Source organism: Mandrillus leucophaeus, unplaced genomic scaffold (genome assembly GCF_000951045.1).
Source record: "Mandrillus leucophaeus isolate KB7577 unplaced genomic scaffold, Mleu.le_1.0 Scaffold162, whole genome shotgun sequence".
Lineage (NCBI taxonomy): Eukaryota > Metazoa > Chordata > Mammalia > Primates > Cercopithecidae > Mandrillus > Mandrillus leucophaeus.
Window position 1 is genome coordinate 1,903,789 of NW_012101610.1, and position 27,126 is coordinate 1,930,914.

Consider the following 27,126-nt stretch of genomic DNA (forward strand, 5'->3'; position numbering starts at 1 on the left):
GGCTTTACAGTCTGTCTCTCTTACCCTCCTTCCAGTGCCTGTTTTTGCATATGTTAAATGGTGGTTTAAAAGTGCCTATCACAAGCGTAGTTGTGAGGCACAGTTGAGGTAACTCTTGCACAGCGCCTGGTACAAAAGCCCTTAGCAGAAGTAAGATTAGGGAGAGGAGGAGTGAAAATGTCACAAGTCACTAGGGAGGCCTTTATGTCAGTCCCCATCCTGCCATTAACTGCTTAATTCACCTATCCTCAGTTTCCTCATCTATGAAATAAGGGAATCCTTAAAACCCCTTCCAGTTTTATAATCCGATTGTGCCTTCTTTGGTAGGCTCTTCCAGTCCCCCAGAATCAGGAAAATTAAGTCGATTGAAATCAGTCTCCTGAGATAATAACTGTTAGGCTGTATTGAGAATGAGATAAGCATATAAAGTGTTTGCTCACCAAGTATCTAGGACATGGTAAGTGCTCTGTAAACGTTAGATGTACTTGCTAACACTTTTATTTCCACCCACGAGAATGTGAGTCCCGTAAGAGCAAAAACCCTGTAGGTCCTGTTCAACTGTGTCCGGAGCACCTGGACCGGTATTTGGTACATCTTGAACTGAACTGAACTGAACTGAACGGAATTGAATTGAATTGAACTGATAGTCTAAGCATCCTGCCTCTCCAAGTTCCCTGGACTTCAGTTTCCTCAAGGGCAGATAAAGGAGTCACTAAAATCCCTCCCAGTCCTACAGCTTTAGGACGGTTCTTAGCCCTCCTTTTCTCGCCTAGGAGTCTGAAAGCCCAGGTTGAAATTCAGACCCCAGAAAACCCTAAGCCACTTTGGGTTTGGAATGTGAGCCTAGGGTCTAGGGTCTGGGGTCTGGGGTCTGGGGCCTGGGGCTGGGGCCTGGGCCCGCCCCCGTTGCCAGGGAGCGGCTCCGCCTACTAGCGCTGCGAATCCCGATCCCTGATTGGCTGGGCAGCCGACTGCCTCTCTGGATGTGTCCGCTGCCGCCATTGTGCGGCGCTGGTCCCCTCAGAGGGTGCCCGCTGCTGCCGGTGCCTTGGACCCTCCCCCTCGCTTCTCGCTCTCCTGCCCCGGGAGCCCGGCGGGTCCGGGACTCCAGTCCGTGCCGGTGCGGGCGCCGGCATGTGGCTGTGGGAGGACCAGGGCGGCCTCTTGGGCCCTTTCTCCTTCCTGCTGCTGGTGCTGCTGCTGGTGACGCGAAGCCCGGTCAATGCCTGCCTCCTCACCGGCAGCCTCTTCGTTCTGCTGCGCGTCTTCAGCTTTGAGCCGGTGCCCTCTTGCAGGGTCCTGCAGGTGCTCAAGCCCCGGGACCGCATTTCTGCCATCGCCCACCGCGGCGGCAGCCACGACGCGCCCGAGAACACGCTGGCAGCCATTCGGCAGGTGAGACCCCCACGCCTCGCGCCCCTCGGTCCTCCCGAGAGCTCGGACTTCTACTTTTCCTTCCCAGGGTTCCCCGATCTACTCAAGACGACCTTCCCACTTCCTCATTCGTGCACAAGGCACACTCCCGGCCCTTGATCCCTCCCACTGTCTAGGGATCTCCCGACTTCAGGTTTTATATTTACAGACGACAGCAGATATGTATATAGTTTCTGTGGGACTGACGTTGAGATTACATCCAGGAACAAGGTCAAAAGTGTCCCTGGTTTACAGAGTGTACATCGGAGTGGGGGAGGCAAGCCTTAAATAAGTAAACACGTAAATGAGATAACTTTAAGAGAGTGAAAGGTGCAATGAAGAAATCGGGGGAACTCGAGGGGAGGAGTTACGCTATTTTATTTAGATGGAGTAGTCCAGAGAAATCGTCTCCGAAGAAGCAACATTTGAACAGAAACCGGAGTTATAAGGAGCCAGGCAGACGCAGAAGGTCCTGAGATGGGAATAATATAGAGGTGTTCAGGTAACAGAAGAGGCAGTGTGTGGCCGGACTTCAAGGAACAGAACAAAGACTGGTGTGTGAATGAAGTAGGAAATGGGTCAGGTCAAATAGGGTCTTGGTCAGTAATTGAGGTTAGTCTAAATAGCTCACCCTTCACAGGACATACCTTTGCTTGTCGTCTAAGTCACGTGAGTCATTTCCTTATCACCTTTTCCCCAGACACACACATTGGCACTCGCACAAGCCTGGCAGCTGGACTCATAACAATTTTTGCCCTCTCTTTTTCATAAGGCACTCCTGAAACTTTTGGTACCTCCCAGCTCTTGGCATTCTCCTGGCTTCCTACTAATGACAGCTTATAGAGAGGGCTCTTCAGTGGATTAGGTGCTTTTGCATCTGTGTAAATATATCTGATTCTCTTCTTTATTTTCTTTTTTTTTTTTCTCTCTCTCTCTCTCCTTCCTTTTTTTTTTTTTTTTTTTTTTTTTTTTTTTGACAGAGTTTCACTCTTTTACCCAGGCTGAAGTGCAGTGGTGCAATCTCCGTGCACTGCAACCTCTGCCTTCCGTATTCAAGCGAGTCTCGTGCCTCAGCCTCCCGAGTAGCTGGGATTACAGGCGCACGCCACCACGCCCAGCTAATTTTTGTATTTTTAGTAGAGACGGGGTTCTGCTATGTTGGCCAGACTGGTCTCAAACTCCTGGCCTCAAAGTGATCCTCCCGCCTTGACCTCCTAAGGTGCTACGATTACAGACATGAGCCATCACACCTGGCCTCCCTCATTTCCTTTTTTTCTTTTTCTTTTTTTTTTAAACGGAGTCTCACTGTCGCCCAGGCTGGAGTGCATTGGCATGACCTCGACTCACTGCAACCTCTATATCCCAGGTTCAAGTGATTCTCCTGCCTCAGCCTCCCAAGTAGCTGGGATTACAGGTGCCCGCCACCACACCCAGCTAATTTTTGTTATTTTTAGTAGAGGGAAGGTTTCACTATGTTGGCCAGGCTGGTCTCAAATTCCTGACTTCCAGTGATCCGCCCATCTTGGTCTCCCAAAATGCTGGGATTACAGGCATGAGCCACCGTGCCCGGCTCCAGATTTATACTTTTTAAAAATTTATTTATTTATTTATTTATTTAAATTTATGGGGTTTTTTTTTTTGGTTTTGGTTTTTTCGTTTGTTTTTTGAGATGGAGTTTCACTCTTGTTGCCCAGGGTGGAGTTCAATGGCGTGATCTGTGCTCACTGCAACCTCTGCCTCCGGGGTTCAAGCGGTTCTCCTGCCTCAGCCTCCCAAGTAACTGGAATTACAGACATGTGCCACCATGCCCAGCTAATTTTGTATTTTTTTAGTAGAGACAGGGTTTTGCCATGTTGTTCAGGCTAGTCTTGAAGCCTCAGCCTCCCAAAGTGCTGGGATTACAGACGTAAGCCACCGTGCCCGGCCAAGATTTATACTTTTAAAGCTGCACTCTGGCCCGTGTGGAGAATGTACTGTGGGTGTAATTTCATTCCTTTGCCATTGTTTATAATAGTGTGTCTGTTTTTGGAATACACTCAATTCACATTTATCAAGTTTTTCCTTGTATATGTCATTTATAATCTACCAGAAATTCTAGCACTGTCAGAAATGTATGTATATATACATTCGACTTTACCAATACTTTTATTTATTTGTTTATTTATTTATTTTTGAGACAAGGTCTCTCTCTCTCACCCAGGTTTGAGTGCAGTGGGGCAATCTCAGCTCACTGCAACTTCCACCTCCCAGGCTGAAGCGATTCTTGTGCCTCAGGCTCCTGAGTAGCTAAGATTACAGGTGTGCTCCTCCACGCCTGGCTAATTTTTGTTTCTTTTTTTAGTAGAGATGGCGTTTTGCCATGTTGGCAAGGCTGGTCTCAAACTCCTGACCTCAAGTGATCCACTTGCTTCAGCCTCCCAAAGTGCTGGGATTACAGGCATGAGCCACTGCCTGACCGACTTTACCAGTACTTCTATGTCATTCCAGTAATTGAGATAGAAAGATGAACCCCTGGTTCTAGTTCACATATTAGTATATATAGGAGATATTGCAAGTTCAGTTCCAGACCTGAGTAAATAGTCAATAAAGCAAATATTGTAATAAAGGGAGTCACAAATTTTTTGGTTTCTCAGTGCATATAAAAGTTATGTTTATACTATATTGTAATCTATTAAGTATGCGTGTATGTATAGATATGCACATATACACACATATATAGGTTTTCATCCATGGTTCCTTTCTCATAACTCTCAGCCCTTGCTACAGTCTTTTGTTAGGCATCCTAGGCCTTAGGAGCAGGCCTCAGGAAACAGAATCTCTCTGACCTTCTCCTGCCCTCCTTTCACCTGCCCCCAGGCAGGACTGGAATCTTTCCCTGTCTTTCAAATTGTGAGTCTTAAGACCCCCATCAGAGAGGGACCCCACCCTACCTATACCCTGGGGGAAGGAATGCTGACATCATGAAGCTTCCATAAAAACCTAAGAGGAATTAAAAAAATAAAAACTAAAATAAACCTAAGAGGACTTGAACCCAATTGGTCAGAAGTTCCAGAGGCCCCAGCTTGCTATTTGTGTCTGGAGGAGGTTGGGATGCAGTCTTGGGGACCAAGCCCTCGACCTGTGATCTGACACTGTCTCCAGGTATGTAGTGTCAAAATCGAGTTGGAGGATACTCAGCTGGTGTCCACTACTTATTGGTGGAGAAAAAATCCCACATTTTTGGTCACAGAAGTCGGGGTTGATTGTTGTGATGTGAGAGCAGAGGGAAAATGTGGTGTGTTTTTCCAAAATAGTTGTGTATCTGTATCACATGGGAAAAGCAAGATTTAAATAAGGCAGAAAAATCTCCACCCATAAAGGACCTTATTGATAAAGTTGACTATATTACCTTTAAAGATGTGTTTAAAAGGACATAATAAATAACAATGGCTATTGAAATCTTAACTATCCACTAGCACAGTTTTCTATGTTAAGTAAAAACCTATAAGGGAGTGACATGAGAATGATACACACACCAACTTTAAGATGGTAATTTCCTCTGGAGAGGAAAGGAAGAGAATGAAAGGGAGAATTTCAGCTGTATCTGTAGTGTTGATAGTAAAACCGAAGTGGATAAGAGTGCAACTTCTGCTGCATCCTAGGTTGTGCATCCCTGGACAAGTTTCCTACTCTTTCTTTGTCTCAATTTTCTCATTTGTTAATTGAGAATAGCAATAGTACCTACTTCAGGGTTGTGAGGATTAAAAGAGTTAATACATTTAAAGCACTTAGAAGAGTGCTTGGCAAATAGAAAAGGCTCAATAAATAACAGCTTTCTTTTTCTTTTTCGGGCAGAAAGAGATTGAGGAAATTAGCTCAAAACATTCACATATGTTAAATCTTTTTTACTGTATATGTTTCCAGTAGACCATGACTTAGAATATTTTTTAAAAAATTAAAAATCTTGATCATGGCTGGGCACAGTGGCTCACACCTGTAATCCCAGCACTTTGGGAGGCTGAGGCAGGAGGATTGCTTGATCTCAGGAGTTGGAGACCAGCAGGGGCAACATGGTAAAACCCCCATTTCTACCAAAAATCCAAAAATTAGCTGGATGTAGTGGCACATGCCGGTAGTCCCAGCTACTTGGGAGGCTGAGGTGGGAGGATGGCTTAAGCCTAGGAGGCAGAGGTTTCAGTGAGCTGAGATCATGCCATTGCACTCTAACCTGGGCAACAAAGCCAGATCCTGTCTCAAAAAAAAAATATATATATATATATAGATCATAATGAGCTTTTCACATCTTTATTGTGATGAGGAAGCCAAGGAAGCAAACATTAGATAGTGTGTCTCCAGAGGAGCATGGCTCATGTAATTTAAGTGTCAAATTCTCTTTTTAGATAAATTCTCATCTACCTCATCAAGCTTACCAACTTACTGGCCAACAGCCAGTGCTGCTTACATAAACAAAATGTGATATGTCCTAGAAGCAGGCGTGGTGTCTTTGTGGTAGAGTGTGGAATTAAACCAACAAAAACCTGACTCATTTATGCCAAAGTAGTGAAATATCTGACTCATCAACAACCACAGGGTGATCATCAGAACTGCTGTACAACAAAGAGTGTAGGTAAACAGTGGAATTGTCTGTATTCGTAAGCCATTGATGAACCATATAGTTAAAGCATCCAGATAAAACGCAAGTTCCTGAAGTCTCCCAGTCTTCCACTGTGAAAGTAAGAAGAGTGGGGAAATTAAAGTTTTTAAGGAATCCATCAGTTAGGAGTTGAGGTAAGGTTATATCCACAGAAAACAGAAACAGGTCAGGATTGCTGTTTGGTGGGGGAAGTGGAAGGAAAATGAATCATTAAGGACAGCTGTCTTAGCCAGCCCTGCTGGTCTTTTGGGTGGTTAGATGCAAAAAGATGTTTGTGGCCAGTTAACAGCAATATTGTTGATGTTTTTGTTAAGGCAGCTAAGAATGGAGCAACAGGCGTGGAGTTGGACATTGAGTTTACTTCTGACGGGATTCCTGTCTTAATGCACGATAACACAGTAGATAGGACGACCGATGGGACTGGTCGATTGTGTGATTTGACGTTTGAACAAATTAGGAAGCTGAATCCTGCAGCAAACCACAGACTCAGGTAAGTAGTTTATTGTCACTTAAACAGATCTTTTAGCTTTTATTGGAAATGACAGATAGACACTGGTGCCTTCTAATTACATCTGCCCCAGGAGAGTTGTCTTGTTTTGTTTTGAACTGTATATAGGTCTCCTAAGTAACGAGCAAGTGCCAGGAACAGCAGAAATTCGGCATTATGTTTTTAGTCTTTCCCACTGAGGCTAAATTTGGCTTCAGAATCATTCTCAAGATAATACTCTGTCTAGTCACTATAGAATCATGAGGCTGAAAGCCATTGCTTGGCAATCTTCTTGCCTTCAGGTGTACCAAGAAGCAAATTATACATTCATTAAAAGCTTCAAGTAATAGTATAATATTACATTTTAACTTAACCCTTTTAATTCTTCCGATCCTCATAACAAACTTCTGAGGAATCACAGAATTGTAGGAATAGAGAGTATCCTAGAAATCATCCAGAATAGCACTTTGCAGTAGAACTTTCTGCAATGATGGAAATGTTTTATATCTGCACTGTCTAATATAATAATGGTGGGTACCTGTGACTACTGATCACTTGATATGTGGCTAGTGACACGAGGAAGTGAATTTTTAATTTAAATGTAAATTTAAACTGAAATAGCCATATGTGGCTACCATATAGGATACTGTAGATCTAGATCAATCTTGCCTTTAGAGATAATCCCAGAAAAGTTAAATTATTTACTCAAGGGCAAATAACTAGTTCATAAAGAAGCCAAGACTAGAATCTATCCCAAGTTTTAGTCCAAATCATGCTGTTTTTAGCTGTCCCCCAGTGTCTTTCAACCCTGTAAGTGCGAAAGTTCTTTCAGTGTCTAATTTAATTCTTTCCTGGTAGAGTGTAAATGTAGCTTCCAAAGTATATATACCAGAGCTAATCTTACAAGATATTCCACAAAAACAGGTTCAAATAAGATCAAATAGTGTACTCTGAATACTTCTGGTGTGGATAAACAGTCCACATCAGCTGATTCTTACTTGTAACTTAGCTTTTCTCAAACTTACATGACCACAGAACCTACATCCTCTTCCCCACTTACAGCTGTAAACACCCTTGGAATTGGTATGCTGAGTAATATACTGTACTTTGGAATGCGGTTATTTAAATCCCTCTCTGCTTGTCATCTTTGCAATACTGAAAAGTGTGTGCTCACTGGTTATTCATGTAATATCAGTTATCCAGACAATGATCGATTCTCTTTGAATATTAAGTATTTGACCCAACAATTATAGGAAAAAGTTATACTTTTTCCTAAAAGATGATTCAGACCTATTTTCCTAGGATCTGAAAAACATCAGCCAGCCGAAGGAAATCATAATGTAGGCAGGAAAGAATATTGGTAACACTTGAGAATTATGAGTCCAGGTTGCTAGAATTGCTCTTGACTGTCATCAGATATTTTATTGCTCTGCTTATGCAAGGGAAAGACTGGTTTTAATATTATAATGACATTGTAGCTAATAAAATGTCGGGTTCAAAGTTAATACTTAAAGCAAAAATGTTTAGGGTCATCATTACCCTTAAAAATCCTTTAAGGGAGCACTGAGTCCATTTCTCTGGAATTTGTGCATCCTAGGAAAAAAGAAATTGTAATTTTCAAAAAATCCCTTAAGAAGACACCATAGCAAAGGCAACATATTACACCAATATCTTTAACACAACCAGTCTTTGCTCTGCTATTGGAACAGAGTGTGTTTTCTGTGATTGAACACTAAATGAAGTAATTGGCTTGTGTTTACGGATCATGTTGTGGGAAAAAAATAGATATTTTCTCTAGAATTATGCTCAGTGTGATGAGATGCTTGTCCTAAGAGGAGGGTAAGGAGGAAACTAAGATCAGCCAAAGGAACAACAAATTCAGGTCTCCCATCTTTCACTCTCAGGGAATAGAAATTGATGAGAATGGCTGGGGTAATTGCCTGTAATGTTTAAATTATCCTTATTTTTTTTTTTTTGGAGGTGGAGTTTCACTCTTGTTGTCCAGGCTGGAGTACAATGGCACGAACTTGGCTCACTGCAATCTCCACCTCCTGGGTTCAGGCGATTCTCCTGCCTCAGCCTCCGGAGTAGCTGGGATTACAGGCATGTGCCACCACACCCAGCTAATTTTTGCATTTTTAGTAGAGACAGGGTTTCACCATGTTGGCCAGGCTGGTCTTGAACTCCTGGCCTCAGGTGATCCGTCTGCCTCGGCTTCCCAAAGTGCTGAAATTACAGGCATGAGCCCACTATACCTGGCCTATCCTTACCCTTTTTTTAAAGCATGATCTTACAGTAGAGATAATGCAGTTGAGTTAGCATTAAGTTAGATCATAATTTTATTGTAAGAGCTAATTTCTTTTGTATCAAGCACTTAGCCTTCATTTTCTTTATCAGAAAATTATGTCTTAGAAACTATTATTTATTTTAAACAGTTGCACTTAAATAAATACACAATACAGTTAACAGATTTATGTATTCCTAGGAATTTCTCCTGCATAGGGTTGTATTAGGGAAATTACAATCTGAAAATTAAGTCTCTGAGTTTTCCAAAGGTGGCATATACTCTGCCCTTTCGGGAGTAGGGTTATTAATAATGTTATTAATTCAATGGAAATTCACTGATTTCTTAAAAATTAAATGATTTTTGTTGTTGTTGCTCGTCTTTGGTCAAGAATATCTGTATTTGAACACATGGAGGTTCCTGAATGATGGAGCACCCAGAAAGGGCATGGAAGCTCTGTGCCCCTTTCCCCATACCTCACCCTGCACATGTCTTCATCTGTATCCTGTGTAACATCCTCTATAATAAACCTGTAAACATGTTATTTGAGTTCCACAAGCCACTCTAACAAATTAATTGAACCCAAGGAGGAGGAGGTGGGAACCCCAATTTATAGCTAGTGTCAGAAGCACAGAATCACCAGAAAAGGAAAACAAAACAAAACAAAAAACAGAAAAATAACATCCATTATACAATGTAAGAAACCAAAGACCATCAGTCTCTAATGTCTATGCTCAGGTATCTGTGTGCTTCAATTCTTTTCATCTACGAGTCTTGGGTTTTCAATGCTCACTTGTCACCAGGATATGAATTAAAAATGTCTTGGGCACCACCATGTGATCCAGTTGTCTTAACCTTTCTAAAAGTGCTTGTGCAAGCCATTTACTTATTGCTTCTTATACCATTACAGCCCAGCCTACTTGTGGTTAAAAGCAACCATAGCATGTTTGAAAGTTTCATGCAATAAAAGGGAAGTTTATGATTGCATTTAGTCTGTACTTACTGGATACTTTCAGTTTTATCAGTCCCAAGTACAACAAACTCTGGATAATATGATTAAATACTTCTTCCATGATTCTTTCACCTTCATATCAATTTCGCTAAATATGGAATGATTGACTAGCCAGAGCAATCAGGAAAGAGAAAGAAATAAAAGGCATCCAAATTGGAAAAAGAGGAAGTCAGATTGTCCCTCTTTGCAGACAACATGATTTTGTATGTAGAAAAACCTAAAGACTTCACCAAAAAACTGTTAAAACTGATCAACAAATTTAGTAAAATTGCAGGATATAAAATCAATGTACAAAAATCAGTAGCATATCTATATGTAAATAATGAACTAGCTGTAAAAAAAATCAAGAAAGCAATCCCATTTACACAGCTACCAAAAAAACAGTAAAATACCTAGGAATAAATATAACCAAAGAGGTGAAAGAGCTCTACAAGGAAAACTACAAAACACTAATGAGAAAAATTAAAGAGGACACAAACAAATGGAAAGACATCCCACACTCATGGATCAGAAGAATTAATATTCCTAAAGTGACCATTCTACTCAAAATAATTTACAATTCAGTGCAATCCTTATCCAAATATCAAAGACATTCTTCAGAGAAATAGAAAAGCCACAATCCTAAAATTCATATGGAACCATAAAGAAGCCCAAATAGCTAAAGCAATACTGAGCAAAAAGGACAGAGCTGGACATATCATACTACCTCACTTCAAGATATATTACAAAGCCACAGTAACCAAAACAGCATGGTATTGGTATGAAAACTGACACACAGACACAGGCACACACACGAAATAGATACATAGACCAATGGAATACAATAGAGAACCAAGAAATAAATATATATTTACAGCCAACTGATTTTCCACGAAGGCACCAAGAACATACAGTGGGGAAAGGACACTCTCTTCAATAACTGGTACTGGGTAAACTGGATATCTATATGCAGGATATTGAAACTAGACCCCATCTCTCACTATATTTAGAAAATCAACACAAAATGGATTAAAAGTTTAAATTTAAGACCAGAAACTATAAAACTACTAGAAGAAAACATAGGGGAAATGCTCTGGAACATTGGTCTAGGCAAAGATTTTATGACTAAGACCTCAAAAGCATAGGCAACAAAAACAGGCAAATGTGACTATGTTAAACTAAAAAGCTTCTGTACAGCAAAGGAAACAATCAACAGTGAAAAGACAGCCTGTTGAATAGGAGAAAATATTTGCAAACTATTCAACAGACAAGTAACTAATATCCAGAATATACAAGGAACTCAACAGCAAAAACAATAATAATCCCATTAAAAACATCTATTCAAATCCTAATTTGAATAGATATTTTTCAAAAAAGGACACAGAAATGGCCAACAGGCATATGAAAAAACACCACAAATTATTAGGGAAATACAAATCCAAACCACAATGAAATACCATCTTATCTAGTTAGAACGTCCATTATTTAAAAGACTTTTAAAATAACAGATGCTGGCGAGGATACAGAGCAAAGGGAACTCTTATATTCTGTTGGTGAGAATGTAAATTAGTACAGCCATTATGGAGAACAGTATGGAGGTTTCTCAGAAAACTGAAAATATAGAACTACCATGCAATCTAGTAATCCCACTAGTTGGTATCTATCCAAAGGAAAGGAAACTAGTGTATCAAAGGCATACTTGCACCCCCATGTTTATTACAACACTATTCACAATAGCCAAGATACGGAATCAACCTAAGTGTTCATCAGTGAATGAATGGATAAAGAAACTGTGGTAAATATACTCAATGGAATACTATGTAGCCATAAAAAAGGATAATATCCTGTCATTTGCAGCAACATGGATGGAACTGAAGGTATTATGTTAAATGAAATAAGATAAGCCAGGCACAGAAAGGCAAATATTACATGTTGTCAATCATATATGGGAGCTAAAAAAGTTGATCTCATGGAGGTAGAGAGAAGAATGATGGTTACCAGAGGCTGGGAAGGGTATGGGGTTGGGCGAAGAGGAGAATGAAGAGAATTTGGTTAATGAGTACAAACATACAGTTAGATAGAAGGCATAAATTCTCATGTTCAATAACATAGTAGGGTGATTATAGTTAACAATCTGTTGTATATTTCAAAAGAGCTAGGAGATTCAGATGTTCCTAACACAAAGAAATGATAAATATTTAGGGTGATGGACATCCTAAATACCCTAATTTTATCATTATACATTGTGTGCATATCACAGAAATATGTCTAAGTGTATAGCAATAGAAATGTGGAAAAATAATATCTATACTTTGGATCAAATTATTACACTAGGACAGGCACGGTGGCTCACACCTGTAATCCTAGCACTTTGGGAGGCCAAGGCAGGTAGATCACTTGAGGTCAGGAGTTCAAGACCAGCCTGGCCAACATGGTGAAACCCCGTCTCTACTAAAAATACAAAAAATTAGCCAGGCGTGGTGTCACACTCCTGTAGTCCTAGCTACTCGGGAGGCTGGGGCGGGAGAATCGCTTGAACCCGGGAGTTGGTGGTTCCAGTGAGCTGAGATTACACCTCTGCACTCCAGCCTGGGCAACAGAGCAAGACTCCATCTCAAAACAAAACAAAACAGAACAAAAAAACTTACAGTAAATTATCCCTGGACTTTACTATGGTGGAAGAAAAAATGTTGGAGAAAATACTCTTTCCATTTGATTGGGAGACATTTGCAAAATGTTTGTTACAATAGAGGTTATCACTTCCTCTTTTTTCCTACAATGTATTTTCTCTTCTCTTACAGGAATGATTTCCCTGATGAAAAGATCCCTACCCTGAGGGAAGCCGTTGCAGAGTGCCTAAACCATAACCTCACAATCTTCTTTGATGTCAAAGGCCATGCAAACAAGGTACAGTTTAAACCATGGACTTCAGTTTGTTAAAAAGGAATCTTATTTCATTGATAGTCATTTCCGAAATTACATATGTTTTGTTATATATTCTTTTTAAAACTTAGTTTTATAAATTATATTTGTTGAATGGAAGTGTACAATGCAGGAATCTACATCATTTAAGGAAACAGTAAATTATGGAACTTTTTAACCTTTTATGGAACCTTTACAAAACTTCTAATATTCAATAACCAGCACAAAATGGAAGTTTCTATTATTTACATAAAGCAATTACAAAAGATATTAAGTAAACAGTGAAAAGCACTTCTAGAAAAAACCACTCAAGTAACCTCATAAAAAGGAATTCCGGAGTTGTATACAAGACCAATTTTATCTAGCTTAAAAGTTAAGGGCCTTATATGGACAACTATGGACTGCATTTAAAGAGAATTCCTATATTAAAAGCTAATAGTTAACAGAACATATACGTTTTACATAGATTTATCCCTTTGTATAATTTATATGCCTTATGTATAGTTTTGTTATTCATTGATTTTAGCAGCTATACTTTTATCAGAAAATCATTTATTTTCTTCAAATGTGTTTGACATTCCTAGATAAAATTTGGCTTAAATTTTAGAGCCTGCACTTTTACTCATAAGAACATATTATTACAATGAAAATCAGTGGGAAGATATGATTCTGATTACATTTGTTCTCTTACAACCAGCTTTTCAAGTGCAAGTACTTTTTTCCCCATTTGGGCAACTTGAGTATTTTTCCCCTAGCAATATTAATAATCGGTAATGGCCATCTACTGGTTGAAAATTCTGATGATGCCATTTTTTTTTAAATTAATCCCATATCATTAAAACCAGTTGTTAAAACCCAAAATGGGCCGGGTGCGGTGGCTCATGCCTGTAATCCCAGCACTTCGGGAGGCCGAGGCGGGTGGATCACCTGAGGTCAGGAGTTCGAGACCAGCCTGGCCAATATGGTGAAACCCCGTCTCCACTAAAAATACAAAAATTAGTTGGATGTGGTGGTGGACACCTGTGATCCCAGCTACTCTGGAGGCTGAAGCAGGAGAATCGCTTGAACCAGAGAGGCAGAGGTTGCAGCGAGCCAAGATTGTGCCAGTAGTCCTCCAGCCTGGGTGACAGAGCAAGACTATGTCTCAAAAAAAAAAAAAAAAACCTGAAATGTGGAGCCTAAGTATACACTCTAATTTTATTACAGTTAACTCCTATTTTTGAAGAAAGAAGAGAATGATAACTAATTTATTATTCTGGTAAACTGATAGTTGTATACCACTAGGTTTCTAATCGGTCTGCATTAGAATCACCTGGAATACCTATTTTAAAATACAAATTTCCTGGGCCATTCTCCCTAGGGAAGAGATTCTGAAAATGTCTAGGGTAGGCTCAAGGAGCGTGTATTTTTAATGAGCACTTCAGGTACTCATTGTTGATGTTGCAGCCTGCATTTGGGAACGCTGATAGGTCCTACATTTCACCCACGGTATACTGACTTTCATGCTTATTCTCTTAGGTTTTTTTTGTTGTTGTTTTCTGGGACAGAATCTCACTCTGTTGCCCAGGCTGGAGTGCACTGGTGCAATCTTGGCTCACTGCAACCTCTGCCTCCGGGGTTCAAGCAATTCTCCTGCCTCAACCTCCCAAGCAGCTGGGATTAGAGGCGTGTGCCATCACACCCGGCTAATTTTTGTATATTTAGTAGAGATGGGGTTTTGCCATGTTGGCCAGGCTGGTCTCAAATTCCTGGCCTCAAGTGATCCGCCTGCCTTGGTCTCCCAAAGTGCTTGGATTACAGGTGTGAGCCACCATGCCTGGCTTCTCTTAGAATACTTTTTAAAAAGAAGTAGACTTTTTTTTAAAAATCTAGCTATTTGCGTTTTCTCGATGGGTGCTCATGGGTGTTCAGCCAAGACTGGGTAGAACATAGTGACCTAATTCACCAAGATGGTAGTAGAGAGGGACAAGTGTAGGCAACAAAGTGGAGCTAGTAGAGCATGGTGGCCAAAATCCTGGGCTTGGGAGTCCAACAGACCTTGACTGAGCTCTTACTACAGGGTAACCTTAATTTTGATGAGCTTCAGTTTCTTCATGGGTAAAATGGGAATACTAAAAGCAGTTACCACATAGAGTTGTTGTGAGAATTAAATAATGTAAATGTGAAGAGTTTACAGCGCATGTCTTTGTTCAAACAGCAAAAACAAAACAAAACAGCGTTCTATAGCTCACCTTCAGTTGCATTAGTGAAGAGGAGGCATGACTTGGAAAATTTGTGTTCTTTTTTATTTTGGTGGGGGAATGCATTTTGCTCATCATATTTGGTTAGGGGTATGTTTGACATTCCAAAAATTAGCAGTGTTTCACAAATTATGCAGCAGCAGCATTGCATGCCACATGGCTGGTGACTTTCTTGTTGTTAGCTGCTATTGATGTCACTTCACTAGGGGTTACCAAATAATACTTAAATTCTATCATGTCTTCTTCATTTTGTAGCTAGAGTACTATAAAAAGAAACTTCTATTCACCTTGGGAAGAATTGGGAGCCTCTTAACTCTTCCCAGTCCCTCCTACCCCTGCCCCATTGCTTCTGCCTCCATATTGGTGATGAGTGATGCATCCTCTCAGTCCCCTGGACTGAGAAATCTACCCTCTGTAGTTCCCAGACTGGCTGGCTCATGTTTCATTTGGAAAAGGCACAGGGAGAGCTTTGGGTATGAAAGGACTTCTCATAGTGGATAAACTAGGGTATAAGGCAAGGAAAATTTTGCCTCTGGCCTCATCTGGCCTACAGCTTACCACACTTTTCAAAAGTATGACAAAAGGGATGAGGCCCTCAGAGGGAGTAAAGCAGCAATACCCCACCTTCTTCCTTGTTTGCTGCTGGTGTGAGTTTAAAATGCATCCCAGTGGACAGTAGACTCTGCCAATACTTTTAGCACCTCCATTTCTAGTAAACTTCTGTTTTATTCCATAGGGTTATACTTAATATATGATAGTTATTGGCTGGGGCTGTCACATTTTAATCAATTTTAAATATATGAATCTCTCTATTTTACAGGCTACTGAGGCTCTAAAGAAAATGTATATGGAATTTCCTCAACTGTACAATAATAGTGTGGTCTGTTCTTTCTTGCCAGAAGTTATCTATAAGGTAATATTCAGGATTTTTCTTATCATATTAGGTGAGCTAGTGTAGATAATTGCACTGGGCTGCATAAGCACAGGATAGATGCCTATTAAATTGAATGGCATCAAGGTCACAGTTGAGAAGCTCCTCTTTTAAATTAATAAGAGAAATTCCAAAAGGGGAATGTACTCATACCCTTTATAGAATGCCATTCCTCTTTTGCCCCTTCTTTTATGTTATTTATAGGCTCACTCAGATTACTGTGGTAAAATTCTCAGAACAGAAAAGAATTATGTAGCCCCCACTTCTCACCAACTAACAGCAGAACATACCTTCATAAAATAAATTCTTAATTATGGAGAATCTAAAACATGCATAAAATAGAGTAGTACAGTGCACCCCCCCTCCACCATAACTGTTATCCAGCTCATTTTACCCATAACCCCATTGATCTTCCCCAGTGTTATTTTGAAGCAAATGTTATTCTATCCATAAAATTGCATTAAGAATCTTTAAAAAGTGATGCCATTTTATTTTATTTTGTTTATTTTTAAAGACAGGTTCTCCCTCAGTTTCCCAGGCTGGAGTGCAGTGGTGTGATCATGGCTTACTGCACTCTTGACCTCCCAGGCTCAAGTGATCCTCCTGCCTTAGCCTTCCAAGTAGCTGGAAACACAGGCGCATGTTACCATGCCCAGCTAATTTTTTATTTTTATTTTTATTTTTTGTAGAGACAGGGTCTCTCTGTATTACCCAGGCAGTTCTCCAACTCCTAAGCTCAAGCAATCCTTCCACCTCAGCCTCCCAAAGTACTGGGATTACAGGCATTACCCACCGTAACCAACCTAGTGATGCCTTTTTAAAAACATAGCCACAATGCCATTGTCCCATCTAAAAATTATTAGCAATAAATTCTTCATATCATCAAATATCCAGTCAGTATATAAATTTTGACTTGTCCCAGAAATGTCATAAATGGTTTTTTGGTTTTCATATATTGCTCATTTGAATAGGAACCAAATAAGATCTGCATGTTACAATCGTAAATCTTCTTTTGTTTGTCCCGCTCTGTCGCCCAGTGGTATGATCTCAGCTCATCACAACCTCTGCCTCCTGGGTTCAAGCAATTCTCTTGCCTCAGCCTCCCGAGTAGCTGGGATTACAAGCACACACCACCATGCCTGGCTAATTTTTTTGTATTTTAGTAGACACGGGGTTTCACCATGTTGGCCTGGCTGATCTCCAGCTCCTGACCTCAGGTGATCTGCCCGCCTCAGCCTCCCAAAGTGATTATAGGTGTGAGCCACCGTGCCCTGCCAGCAACTGTAAATCTTAAAACTTGCAGGTTCTGTCTCTCTCTTTGTTTTTTTTGGGGGAGTGAGGGGGGCAGTCCTTGTTTTGTATTTACTAAAGAAAACAGATTATTGTTTTGTAGAGTTTACCCAAGTCCAGATTTTGCTGATTATGCCATGATATGGTTTAATACTTTTCTCTCTTTATTTTCTATAAACTGGTAGTGAGAGCTGGAAGCTTGCCTTGATGAGGTTAGGATTGGTTATTCTTGGCAAGATAACTCTAGAGATGAGGGTGTTTTTCTGTCAGGAGGCACTTGACATCTGGTTGACTCCTGTTGTGGTTAGCTGCTATTGATGCTCATTGGCCAGATCTGTCCATTTTCTAGGGAGCTACAAAATGTTGATATTTTAATTCTATTACATCTTGCATTAGCTGAAACAGATCTATAAAAAGAAACTTTTCCTCTTTTACTATTTAGTTACCGAAGAGGCAGAATAAATGCTTAATCTTGCCTATTATTTACCAGTTTCCAAAATAATGAGTTGGTTCCGTAGCATTCTTTACCAGTGACCAACAGAGCATACGTTGAAAATTTTTAGTGAGGATAGAGCCTATCAATAGAAGCTATCATGGAGATGAATAGGGTCATGGGGCTTGCAGACATTTGGAACAGTGTTTCCCAAACTTCCTTGACCACAGAGTCCTTTAAAACGTGTAAGACATTCCCCAAGAGGAGCACAAGAGCAGAGACTGAAGGAACTCCATCCACATCTCTCCATTTCTCTGTTGCCCTCTCCCATTATCTCATCACAATCCCTTCTCTCCCTTACCACCTCACTTCCCCATTCCCCTCCTCACCCCTACAACTCTTTTCAGCCATTTGCTCTGGAAAGGGCCCAAACTAACTAGCCCATCTTGAACTGACCTTGGTTCCATCCTCACTGAGTTCTAATTAATTATCTCTGGCCAAGATTTAAGTCGATATCCAATTAAAAGTTTATTCTCGTGACTTTGTTAAAATTTGATCCTGAGGTTGTAATTTTTCCATTTTAAAGATAGGATTGCAGTTTTTAAGGATTGTGGAAAAAAAAGTTCTCGTATGTACTGCATATTAATGCTTTACATCCATCACATTATTTTCTCAAAGGGTTTATGATTGAGAACTTACTTCGTAGATACCGGGGCAGGGTACCAACCATGACCACCTCATCTGATTGAGCACATTGGCTAAATCTAAACTAATAAGTATTCAACTTTATATATGATCATTATTTTACTTCCCCAAATTCCTTTTCAGATGAGACAAACAGATCGGAATGTAATAACAGCATTAACTCACAGACCTTGGAGCCTTAGCCATACAGGAGATGGGAAACCACGCTATGATACTTTCTGGAAACATTTCATATTTGTGATGATGGACATTTTGCTCGATTGGAGCATGCATAATATCTTGTGGTACCTGTGTGGAATTTCAGCTTTCCTCATGCAAAAGGATTTTGTATCCCCGTAAGTTGTAAGGTTTTTTATTTTACCCAGACACATGTCCTGAATGCTCTTATTTGAAAGGAAGGATTAACAGAGTAGACACCCTGAATTGGTTCTGACCTGCAAAGCTTACCATGCCTCTAAATTGGATTGCCAGTTTCACTTCTTAGGTGGGAAGAATTCAGGCATATTTCACTGTTTTCAGACCAAGTTGATGACATATTTTTGGGTTTTTAGTGTATTTTGAAGAAAAAAAGTGAACCTGTGAAACTCTGCTGAGGAAGGGATTTTATTTCTATGACTGGTTTTTTTTGAAAGCCAACACAGGATCCTGGGCAGAACCACAGTGAGGACATCCTGTGGGCATCAACCTCCTGCCTACCATCTTACGTTATAGGCACTCCTCCATCTCTCCCCATAAAATTTCCATTTCCTAACCTGCTAGCGATCTCAGAATAATTTCTTTGGCAGTTCTAGATCTGTATATTTCAGCCGATTAGAGTTTAAATCTAGTATTATTTCAGACGTGCATGATTCAGTTCAATAAATACTTGGTAAGTGCCTACACTATTGCAAGGTTCCATATTGAGAAGCTGAAGATGCAGTGAAGAATCAAAGCCATGATCTCTGTCTTTGTGATGTTTACAGCCAAGTGGGAGAGAGAGAGATGCTAATCAAATAAAAATCCAATCAATACAAAGTTAAAACTAAGATACAGGCTATGTCAGAGAGAACAGTGTGCACAGACTGTAATCTGATCTGGTCATCCAGATCCCCAAGGAAGTGACAGTTAAGCTAAGATCTGAAGGATGAGTGGGAATTGGGAGGAATCCAGATGAGAGAGAAAAATGTATGTAATGTGCTCTGACAGGGAGGAGCATAGTTCTTTCTAGGAATTGAAAGAAAATTCATATTCTTTCAATTAATTTAAAATGAATCAGCACAGAAAAGAAAGGGGGAGTGTGATGTGAGATGAAGCCAAGGAGACAGGTCGGGGCCAGGTCAGGCACCCCTTCAGTGGCTGTGCCAAGGACAGTTCAGTAGTGAGCTACTGAAATGTTGTAAGCTGGAACAGTGCAGAAAGGTTCATGGCATCCTGGGTTTTGGACCAGTCCCTCTGGTCACAGTGCAGAGGCCAGGTAGGGGGCATCCTCTGGGTACTACTGGTATGCAGTGAACACCATACTTAGTGGCCATTATAGATTCCTGAGACAGCTGCTTATTATTCTAACAGGATTGGTTTTCCTCTTTCCCCAGGGCCTACTTGAAGAAGTGGTCAGCTAAAGGAATCCAGGTTGTTGGTTGGACTGTTAATACCTTTGATGAAAAGAGTTACTACGAATCCCATCTTGGTTCCAGCTATATCACTGACAGCATGGTGGAAGACTGCGAACCTCACTTCTAGACTTTTACCCTGGGATGAAACGGGTTCAGAAACTGCCAGGGGCCTCATACAAGGATATCAAAATACCCTTTGTGCTAGCCCAGGCCCTGGGGAATCAGGTGACTCACACAGATGCAATAGTTGGTCATTGCATTTTTACCTGAACCAAAGCAAAACCCAGTGTTGCCTCCATGCACCATAGAATGCCAGAGTTCAACACTGTTGCTCTTGAAAATCTAGGTCTGAAAAAATGCACAATAGCCCCTGCCCTGCCCTAGCTGAGGCACACAGGGAGACCCAGTGAGGATAAGCACAGATTGAATTGTACAATTTGCAGATGCAGATGTAAATGCATGGGACATGCATGATAACTCAGAGTTGACATTTTAAAACTTGCCACAGTTATTTCAAATATTTGTATTTAGCTATGTTAACATGTACTGTAGACATCAAACTTGTGGCCATACTAATAAAATCATTAAAAGGAGCACTAAAGGAAAACTGTGCCAAGCATCATATCCTGAGGCATACGGAATTTGGGGAAGCCACTGTGCAATCCAGTGAGGCTTCGATGTGCAAGAACCAAAATGGTAGGGAGGTCTTGAAGCCAATGAGGGATTTACAGCATCTTGAATGGAGAGCTGCAAACCACCAGGGGGAAGAGTTGCACTTTTCCAGGCTTTTTAGGAAGCTCTGCAACAGTTGTGATTATAGATAGGCAATTAGAACTGGAAGAAACTTCCAAGAACATCTAGGTTTGTCCTCATTTTGCAAATGAGGAAACTAAACTCTGTGGAAGGGAAGGGGTTGCCTCAAAAGTCACAGTTTAGCTGGGCACAGTGGCTCATGCTGATAATCCCAGCAACTCAGAAAGCTGAGGCAAGAGGATTACTTGAGGCCAGACTGTGCAATGTAGCAAGACCCCATCTCTAAAAAAATTAGCCAGACATGGTGGTGCATGCCTCTAGTCCCAGCTACTCAGGAGGTTGAGGTGGGAGGATCACTTGAGCCCAGAAGTTCCAGGCTGCAATGAGCCCAATGAGCCATGATTACACCACGGCACTACAACCTTGGTGACACAGTGAGAACCTGACTCTTAAAAAAAAAAAAAAAAAAAAAAATAGAACTTCTAGAACTTCTTGTTTACAGTTAACCAGAAACTATACAAGTGGTTTAACATGCATTATCTTACTCAATCCATACAAAAGTCTTAGGGAGGTGTTAGCACTGTTTCTACTGATGAAGAACTGAGGTACTTCATAAAACCACTTACCCAAGGTGTCTTGAGTCTGTTACAGTTGGCATTCAAATCCAGGTCAGTCTGCCGCCAGAGCCACTACCCTTACTCCTCACTGAATCTGCCTTTATATTGTTGAGCCCATGATCCCAATTCTGCTCTTTCCAATTTGAACTTCCAGGGATTTTACTGTGAACTTGGTAGCAACATTAAAATGAAGTTGAATTTTTTGTTAATGGCAACGCCGTGTGTCTCCTCTAGCTTACCCCCTCTCACCTTTCAACCCCATCTGTGGCCTTTGTCCAGGCCCACAGCTTAGCCATGGCTTCCCTCCTGCATCCCTGCCATGGGTTGCCGGCCTCACACTTACAGCAGCCGAACAGTGATTTTAGAAGGCCACCAGTCCCCACAGCTACATGACGATGAGAAGCAAACTTTTTTGTGACAGATTGTATTGGCATAGGCATGATAGATGGGGCTTGGTACGTTTTGAATCAGCATTTGCAAAAAAAATTGTCTTGAATTTTAAAATGAACAACAAAGATAGGTTCATTGAGTGGAACAAATGTCTAAACTGCATGTACTTCCATGCCATGTTATGCCTAGAGTGAAAGAGGGAGGAAAAAGTGACCAAAGAAGATACATCAAGCCGGGCGTGGTGGCTCATACCTGTAATCCTAACACTTTGGGAGGCTAAGGTGGGTGGATCACTTAAAGGCCAGGAGTTCAAGACCAGCCTGGCCATCATGTCTCTACCGTCTCTACTAAAAATACAAACTTTACCTGGGCATGCTGGCACATGCCTGTAATCCCAGCTACTCAGGAGGCTGAAGCAAGGAGAACTGCTTGAACCCAGGAGTCAGAGGTTGCAGTGAGCCAAGATTGCACCACTACACTCCAGCCTAGGCCAAAGAGTGAGACTCTGTCTCAAAAAAAAAAAGAAAATACCCTCTGCGAACTGAATTCAGCCCTGGGGTACCTTCTGAGGGTACACAGCAACTGGCAGGGAAAGATTTCTCTTGGGGGCAGTATGAAGTTAATAATATCCCTTGGCCAGGCATGGTGACTCATGCCTATAATCCTGTCACTTTGGGAAGCCAAGGTGGGAGGACTGCTTGAAGCCAGGAGTTCAACACTAGCCTGGGCAACACAGTGAGACCCCATCTCTACAAAAAATTTAAAAATTGGGGCCAAGATGGGAGGATCACTGGAGCCCAGCAGGTTGAGGCTGCAGTGAGCTAGGATCGCACCACTGCACTCTGGCCTTGGCGACAGAGTTTGACTCCAATCTCTAAAACTTTCATAATAATAAAAATATCCCTTTGTGTTGTGGGAAGATCTCAAGAGCCAGGAGATTTCTGTCTCTTGATCTTCATCCCAAATCCATTTTGCCTTTGATTCAGCCAGGCCAAATTAAGGATTTAGGTCCTATGCTAAGACGGTAAGGGCCTCAAAAGGTAGAGAATTTGAATGATGAAATAAGGTGTTAATAACTACTATTAAGCACTTCCTTGGCAGACTTAGTATAGGGTTAATAACAGGATTTGGAATCAGTGAAAGCCAAGTCTGCATTCCTAATCAGCAACTTACCAGCTGTATGACCTTGGGTAAGTTACTTAATTTATTTGTAAAATAGGGGTAGTATTCTTGTGGTGGTGGTGATTAAATGAAAGAATGCATGTAAAATCCTTGCTAATTAACATTTACTGACTGCCTATCATGTCCTAGACATTTAAAATGCTTTCCAGGTACAGTACTTTTTTTATTCAGGCTGAAGTGCAGTGGTGCAATCTTGGCTCACTGCAACCTCTGCCTCCCGGGTTCAAGCAATTCTCATGCCTCAGCCTCCCGAGTAGCTGGAATTACAGGTACATGCCACCACGCCTGGCTAATTTTTGCATTTTTAGTAGAGATGGGTTCTTAGCATGTTGGCCAGGCTGGTCTCGAACTCCTGACCTCAGGTGATCCACCCACCTTGGCCTCCCAAAGTGTGGGGATTACAGGCATGAGCCTGTAATCTAATGCATGTACACCTCCAGGAGAAGCAGGACTGCACTGAAGTGGAGACACGGGATGGATGTGAAAGGAGAAGCATTCCAGATGGAAGCACTTAGCATCTGGTGAATGAGCAAAAGTGATGCTTTCAGAGAGAGTTCAGATTTCACTGTAGAAGCCCAGGCAGTGGCCGGGCGCGGTGGCTCATGCCTGTAATCCCAACACTTTGGGAGGCCAAAGCGAGCAGATCACCTCAGGTCAGGAGTTCGACACCAGCCCGGCCAACATGGCGAAACCCCATCTCTACTAAAAATACAAAAATTAGCCGGGCCTGGTAGCACACGCCTGTAATCCCAGCTACTCAGGAGGCTGAGGCAGGAGAATAGCTTGAACCCAGGAAGGGGAGGTTGCAGTGAGCCAAGATTGCGCCACTGCACTCCAGCCTGAGAGACAGAGGGAGACTCCAACTCCATCTCAAAAAAAAAAAAAAAAGCAAAGAAAAAAGCACAAACAGCACGAAGATGACCCCAAAGGGAATAAAATCACTTCCAACATCACTTCCATGGGCTGCCTGCACTGACCCCACAGACAAGTCTCCCTTAGTCCCTGTGCTGCTTCAGAGCATCTACTGCAACTGTAATTAATTATTGCTTAAGTATTTAATTCATGTCTAAACCTGCTAGACAGGCAGCACCAGGAATTGTTCACCATCTTGTTCACCACTAACATTTGGTCGATATTTGTTGAATGGATGGATGGATGAACACTACATACAACTATTACCAAAGATGACACCAAAAGAAATTAATTCCTTCGATGAAGTGAATTAATGAAAAAAATAAGTGAATGAAAAAGTGTGTGGTCAAGTGCAGTGGCGTGTGCCTGTAGTCCCAGCTACTTGGCAGGCTGAAGTGGGAAGACTGCTTGACCTAGGAGTTTGAGTCAAACCTGGCAACACAGCCCGGACTCATCTCTTAAAAATAAAAAAAAGGGAATAAATGACAGCACTGGTTGGGTGCTTGTGTTTCGAATGTATCTTAAATGCTTTCTAAATTCAGTTCCAATTAGGTTTTATGACAGTGATTACTTAAGAGGAGGCTCCTCTCCCCTGAGTAATTGCACCTTTCTGCTGGACCCTTCAGTGTTAAGAACAGCCACTGTTCTCACTCATAGGTGGGAATTGAACAATGAGATCACTTGGACACAGGAAGGGGAACATCACACAGGAAGGGTCCTATTGTGGGGAGGAAGTCGGGGAGGGATAGCATTAGGAGATATACCTAATGTAAATGATGAGTTAATGGGTGCAGCACACCAACATGGCACATGTATACATATGTAACAAACCTGCACGTTGTGCATATGTACCCTAGAACTTAAAATAAAAAAATAAAAGCCACATGGCTTGTGAATCATTTGGCAAATCTGCAAAAAAATTATACACACACGTATTCATTACATATGCGCACACACACACATTCCACACATCACCACCAGTTTCATATTTGGTTTGAATAAAACTTTTAATTTATTTTATTTTATTTTTTGAGACAGAGTCTCACTCTGTTGCCCAGGCTGGAGTACAGTGGTACAATCTTGCCTCACTGCAAACTCTGCCTCCCGGATTCAAGCAATTCTGCCTCAGCCTGCCAAGTAGCTGGGATTATAAGCATGCACCACCACGCCCAACTAGTTTTTGTATTTTTAGTAGAGACGGGGTTTCACCATGTTGGCCAGGCTGGTCTTGAACTCCTGACATTAATGCTGCACCCATTAACTCGTCATTTACATTAGGTATATCTCCTAATGCTATCCCTACCCCCCTTCCTCCCCACAATAGGACCCCGTGTGTGATGTTCCCCTTCCTGTGTCCAAGTGATCTCATTGTTCAATTCCCACCTATGAGTGAGAACCTATAAGTGATCCGCTTGCCTCAGCCTCCCAAAGTGCTGGGATTACAGGCATAAGCCATTGCACCCAGCTAATTTCTTCTCTTTTCTTTTTTTTCTTACCCAGTCTCCGTAGAGACTGTCAAAAATTGCCAGTGCTGATTATATTTCAAGTCATCACAGTGGGGTATTGGGAAAAGTTTCAATTAGCAATAATCACGTCTCAGATAAATCTCACTGGCTACGGTACTGCCACTGTGCAAAGCTAGTTTGATGTAGGACTTTGATGGTCATGTATAACACCTCATGGGGCAGAACCTCCTCCATCCCTGACTCCAAAGACTCATGTAATCAATACGCAAGAAAGTTCAGAGATGAGACCTCTGGTTGTATTCCACCTTTGGGACATGGGGGATGTTTTTAGTTCTAAGTCACAAATAAATGCAGGTTCTACAATTCAGAGGCTTCATATCCCTGCTTGAGGATTACATGTTTATTCAGGATGGACCACTTTTCTTAGCAACAGTTTCTAAACCTTTGCCAGGTCTGGGAAGTCTGGCAGGAGAGATTTCTAAGAACCAATCAATCATGCACACATTTCTTGAAGATAAAATACATTATTCCCTAGTTGTCTCTTCCTAGGTTTTTGTGGGCTCATTTCAATATTACAACAATCTTTATTGGAAAACCCCAAGTATTTTGTCTTGAAAAATCAGCAATCCAGGTGTAAAAAATAGCAAGGAATGCCCAATTTTACTTTGATATTTACATTGTAGTCAGTTTCTACTCCTGGCTAAAGGCTTGGATTTTCTTCTGGGCAGTTCCTAAAGACACAGGTGGCATGAAAGAAATTGTTCCATTTTCATCTCCTCTCTTTATTTGATTGGTGTCTGGTTACCAAAACAGTCATCAGGCCCTTGGATTACCTTCTTGAACTGATCTTCTAAATCGCAAGTCTAGGTTGGACACAGGAAAGAGAAGTTAACACAGGCACACTCTGCCCCATCTCTACAAGGGAAAGACCAACTTGGCCTTCAAGAGCCCATAGCTTCTCTTGCCTTCCTTGCCTCCTCCTTTTAGTTTCTATAATCTTCCCCCTTGAACTCCCATCACTGGAAGTCATCAGTAAATGCTATCCCCAAAAAATAAATGGGTTTGTTTGTTTCCTGCCCAGAATTCACTCTCCTGGCATCGGCCCCAGATCTTCCTTGGAAAGTCACCCTTCCCTACTCTCGGTCCCTATGGTCTTCATGGTTGTACCACCTGTATCGACAGATGAAATCATGTGACCAAGGGAACTGCCACATTTTTGTAGCCACAACAATTGGTTCATAGACAGGGACATCACCCAGTCACATCCTATGAAACACCATGAGAATCCTGGGTCCCTCAGTCTTTCCCACCAGACTGACTCTGAGAAGATATAAGAAGTTGATAAAGCTGTCTTGCACTTATTAAGAAGAGTCTATTGCAAAAGGAACTAACATGGGTAAGAACGGAACTGAAAAAAACCGGGCTCTGGTGACATTGTGAGTTCCTGCATTAGGCTAGACCTAAAGCAAGAATTATTCTTGGAATTTTGCTTAAGCCAGTTTGGATCCAGTTTGCAACTGAAAAAGTAACGGACACACGAGCAATTCTACACTTATCTTAGGATATTTCACCAGAAATATATTAGTGTCTTATTCTGTCCCAGTTCAATTACTCACCAAGACTGCTATCACGTTCCCCCAAATGCAAAGCGTCTTGTTGCTGAAAAAGTAAAAAACAGGCAGCCATGTCACGGAGGAAGAATGCAGATTCTGGGTCTTGTTGCATAGTTGGCACAATTTGTGAGCCGTCCACCGTTTTAAAATTAAGGGATGACAGATTAAGGCCAAGTCTCTGCCATAGAAATATTGAACATGTTTTGTTTTTTAGGGAGAGTGATTCCATTCATTCATTCCACAGATAATCTTTTTTTTTTTTTTTTTTTTTT

General features: G+C 41.3%; 2 protein-coding genes across 2 annotated transcripts in view; one reads left to right on the forward strand and one right to left on the reverse strand.

Moving 5' to 3' along the window:
- The first annotated feature begins 959 nt into the window (after positions 1-959).
- GDE1 (glycerophosphodiester phosphodiesterase 1) lies at positions 960-21,823 on the forward strand. Its single transcript, XM_011976081.1, has 6 exons — positions 960-1,395; positions 6,361-6,536; positions 12,610-12,715; positions 15,791-15,883; positions 18,453-18,664; positions 19,901-21,823. Exons 1-6 carry the CDS (start codon positions 1,135-1,137, stop codon positions 20,046-20,048), a joined length of 996 nt encoding a protein of 331 aa, XP_011831471.1. The 5' UTR covers positions 960-1,134; the 3' UTR covers positions 20,049-21,823.
- Positions 21,824-25,258: 3,435 nt separating this feature from the next.
- The window catches only part of TMC5 (transmembrane channel-like 5), a 120,860-nt gene continuing 118,992 nt past the window's right edge, over positions 25,259-27,126 (reverse strand). The window contains exons 20-21 of the mRNA XM_011976099.1: positions 26,858-26,900; positions 25,259-26,104 (exon numbers count right to left, since the gene is read on the reverse strand). Coding sequence (XP_011831489.1) covers positions 26,058-26,104; positions 26,858-26,900 — 90 coding nt within the window. The 3' untranslated portion in view covers positions 25,259-26,057. The remainder of the gene's footprint in view (positions 26,105-26,857; positions 26,901-27,126) is intronic.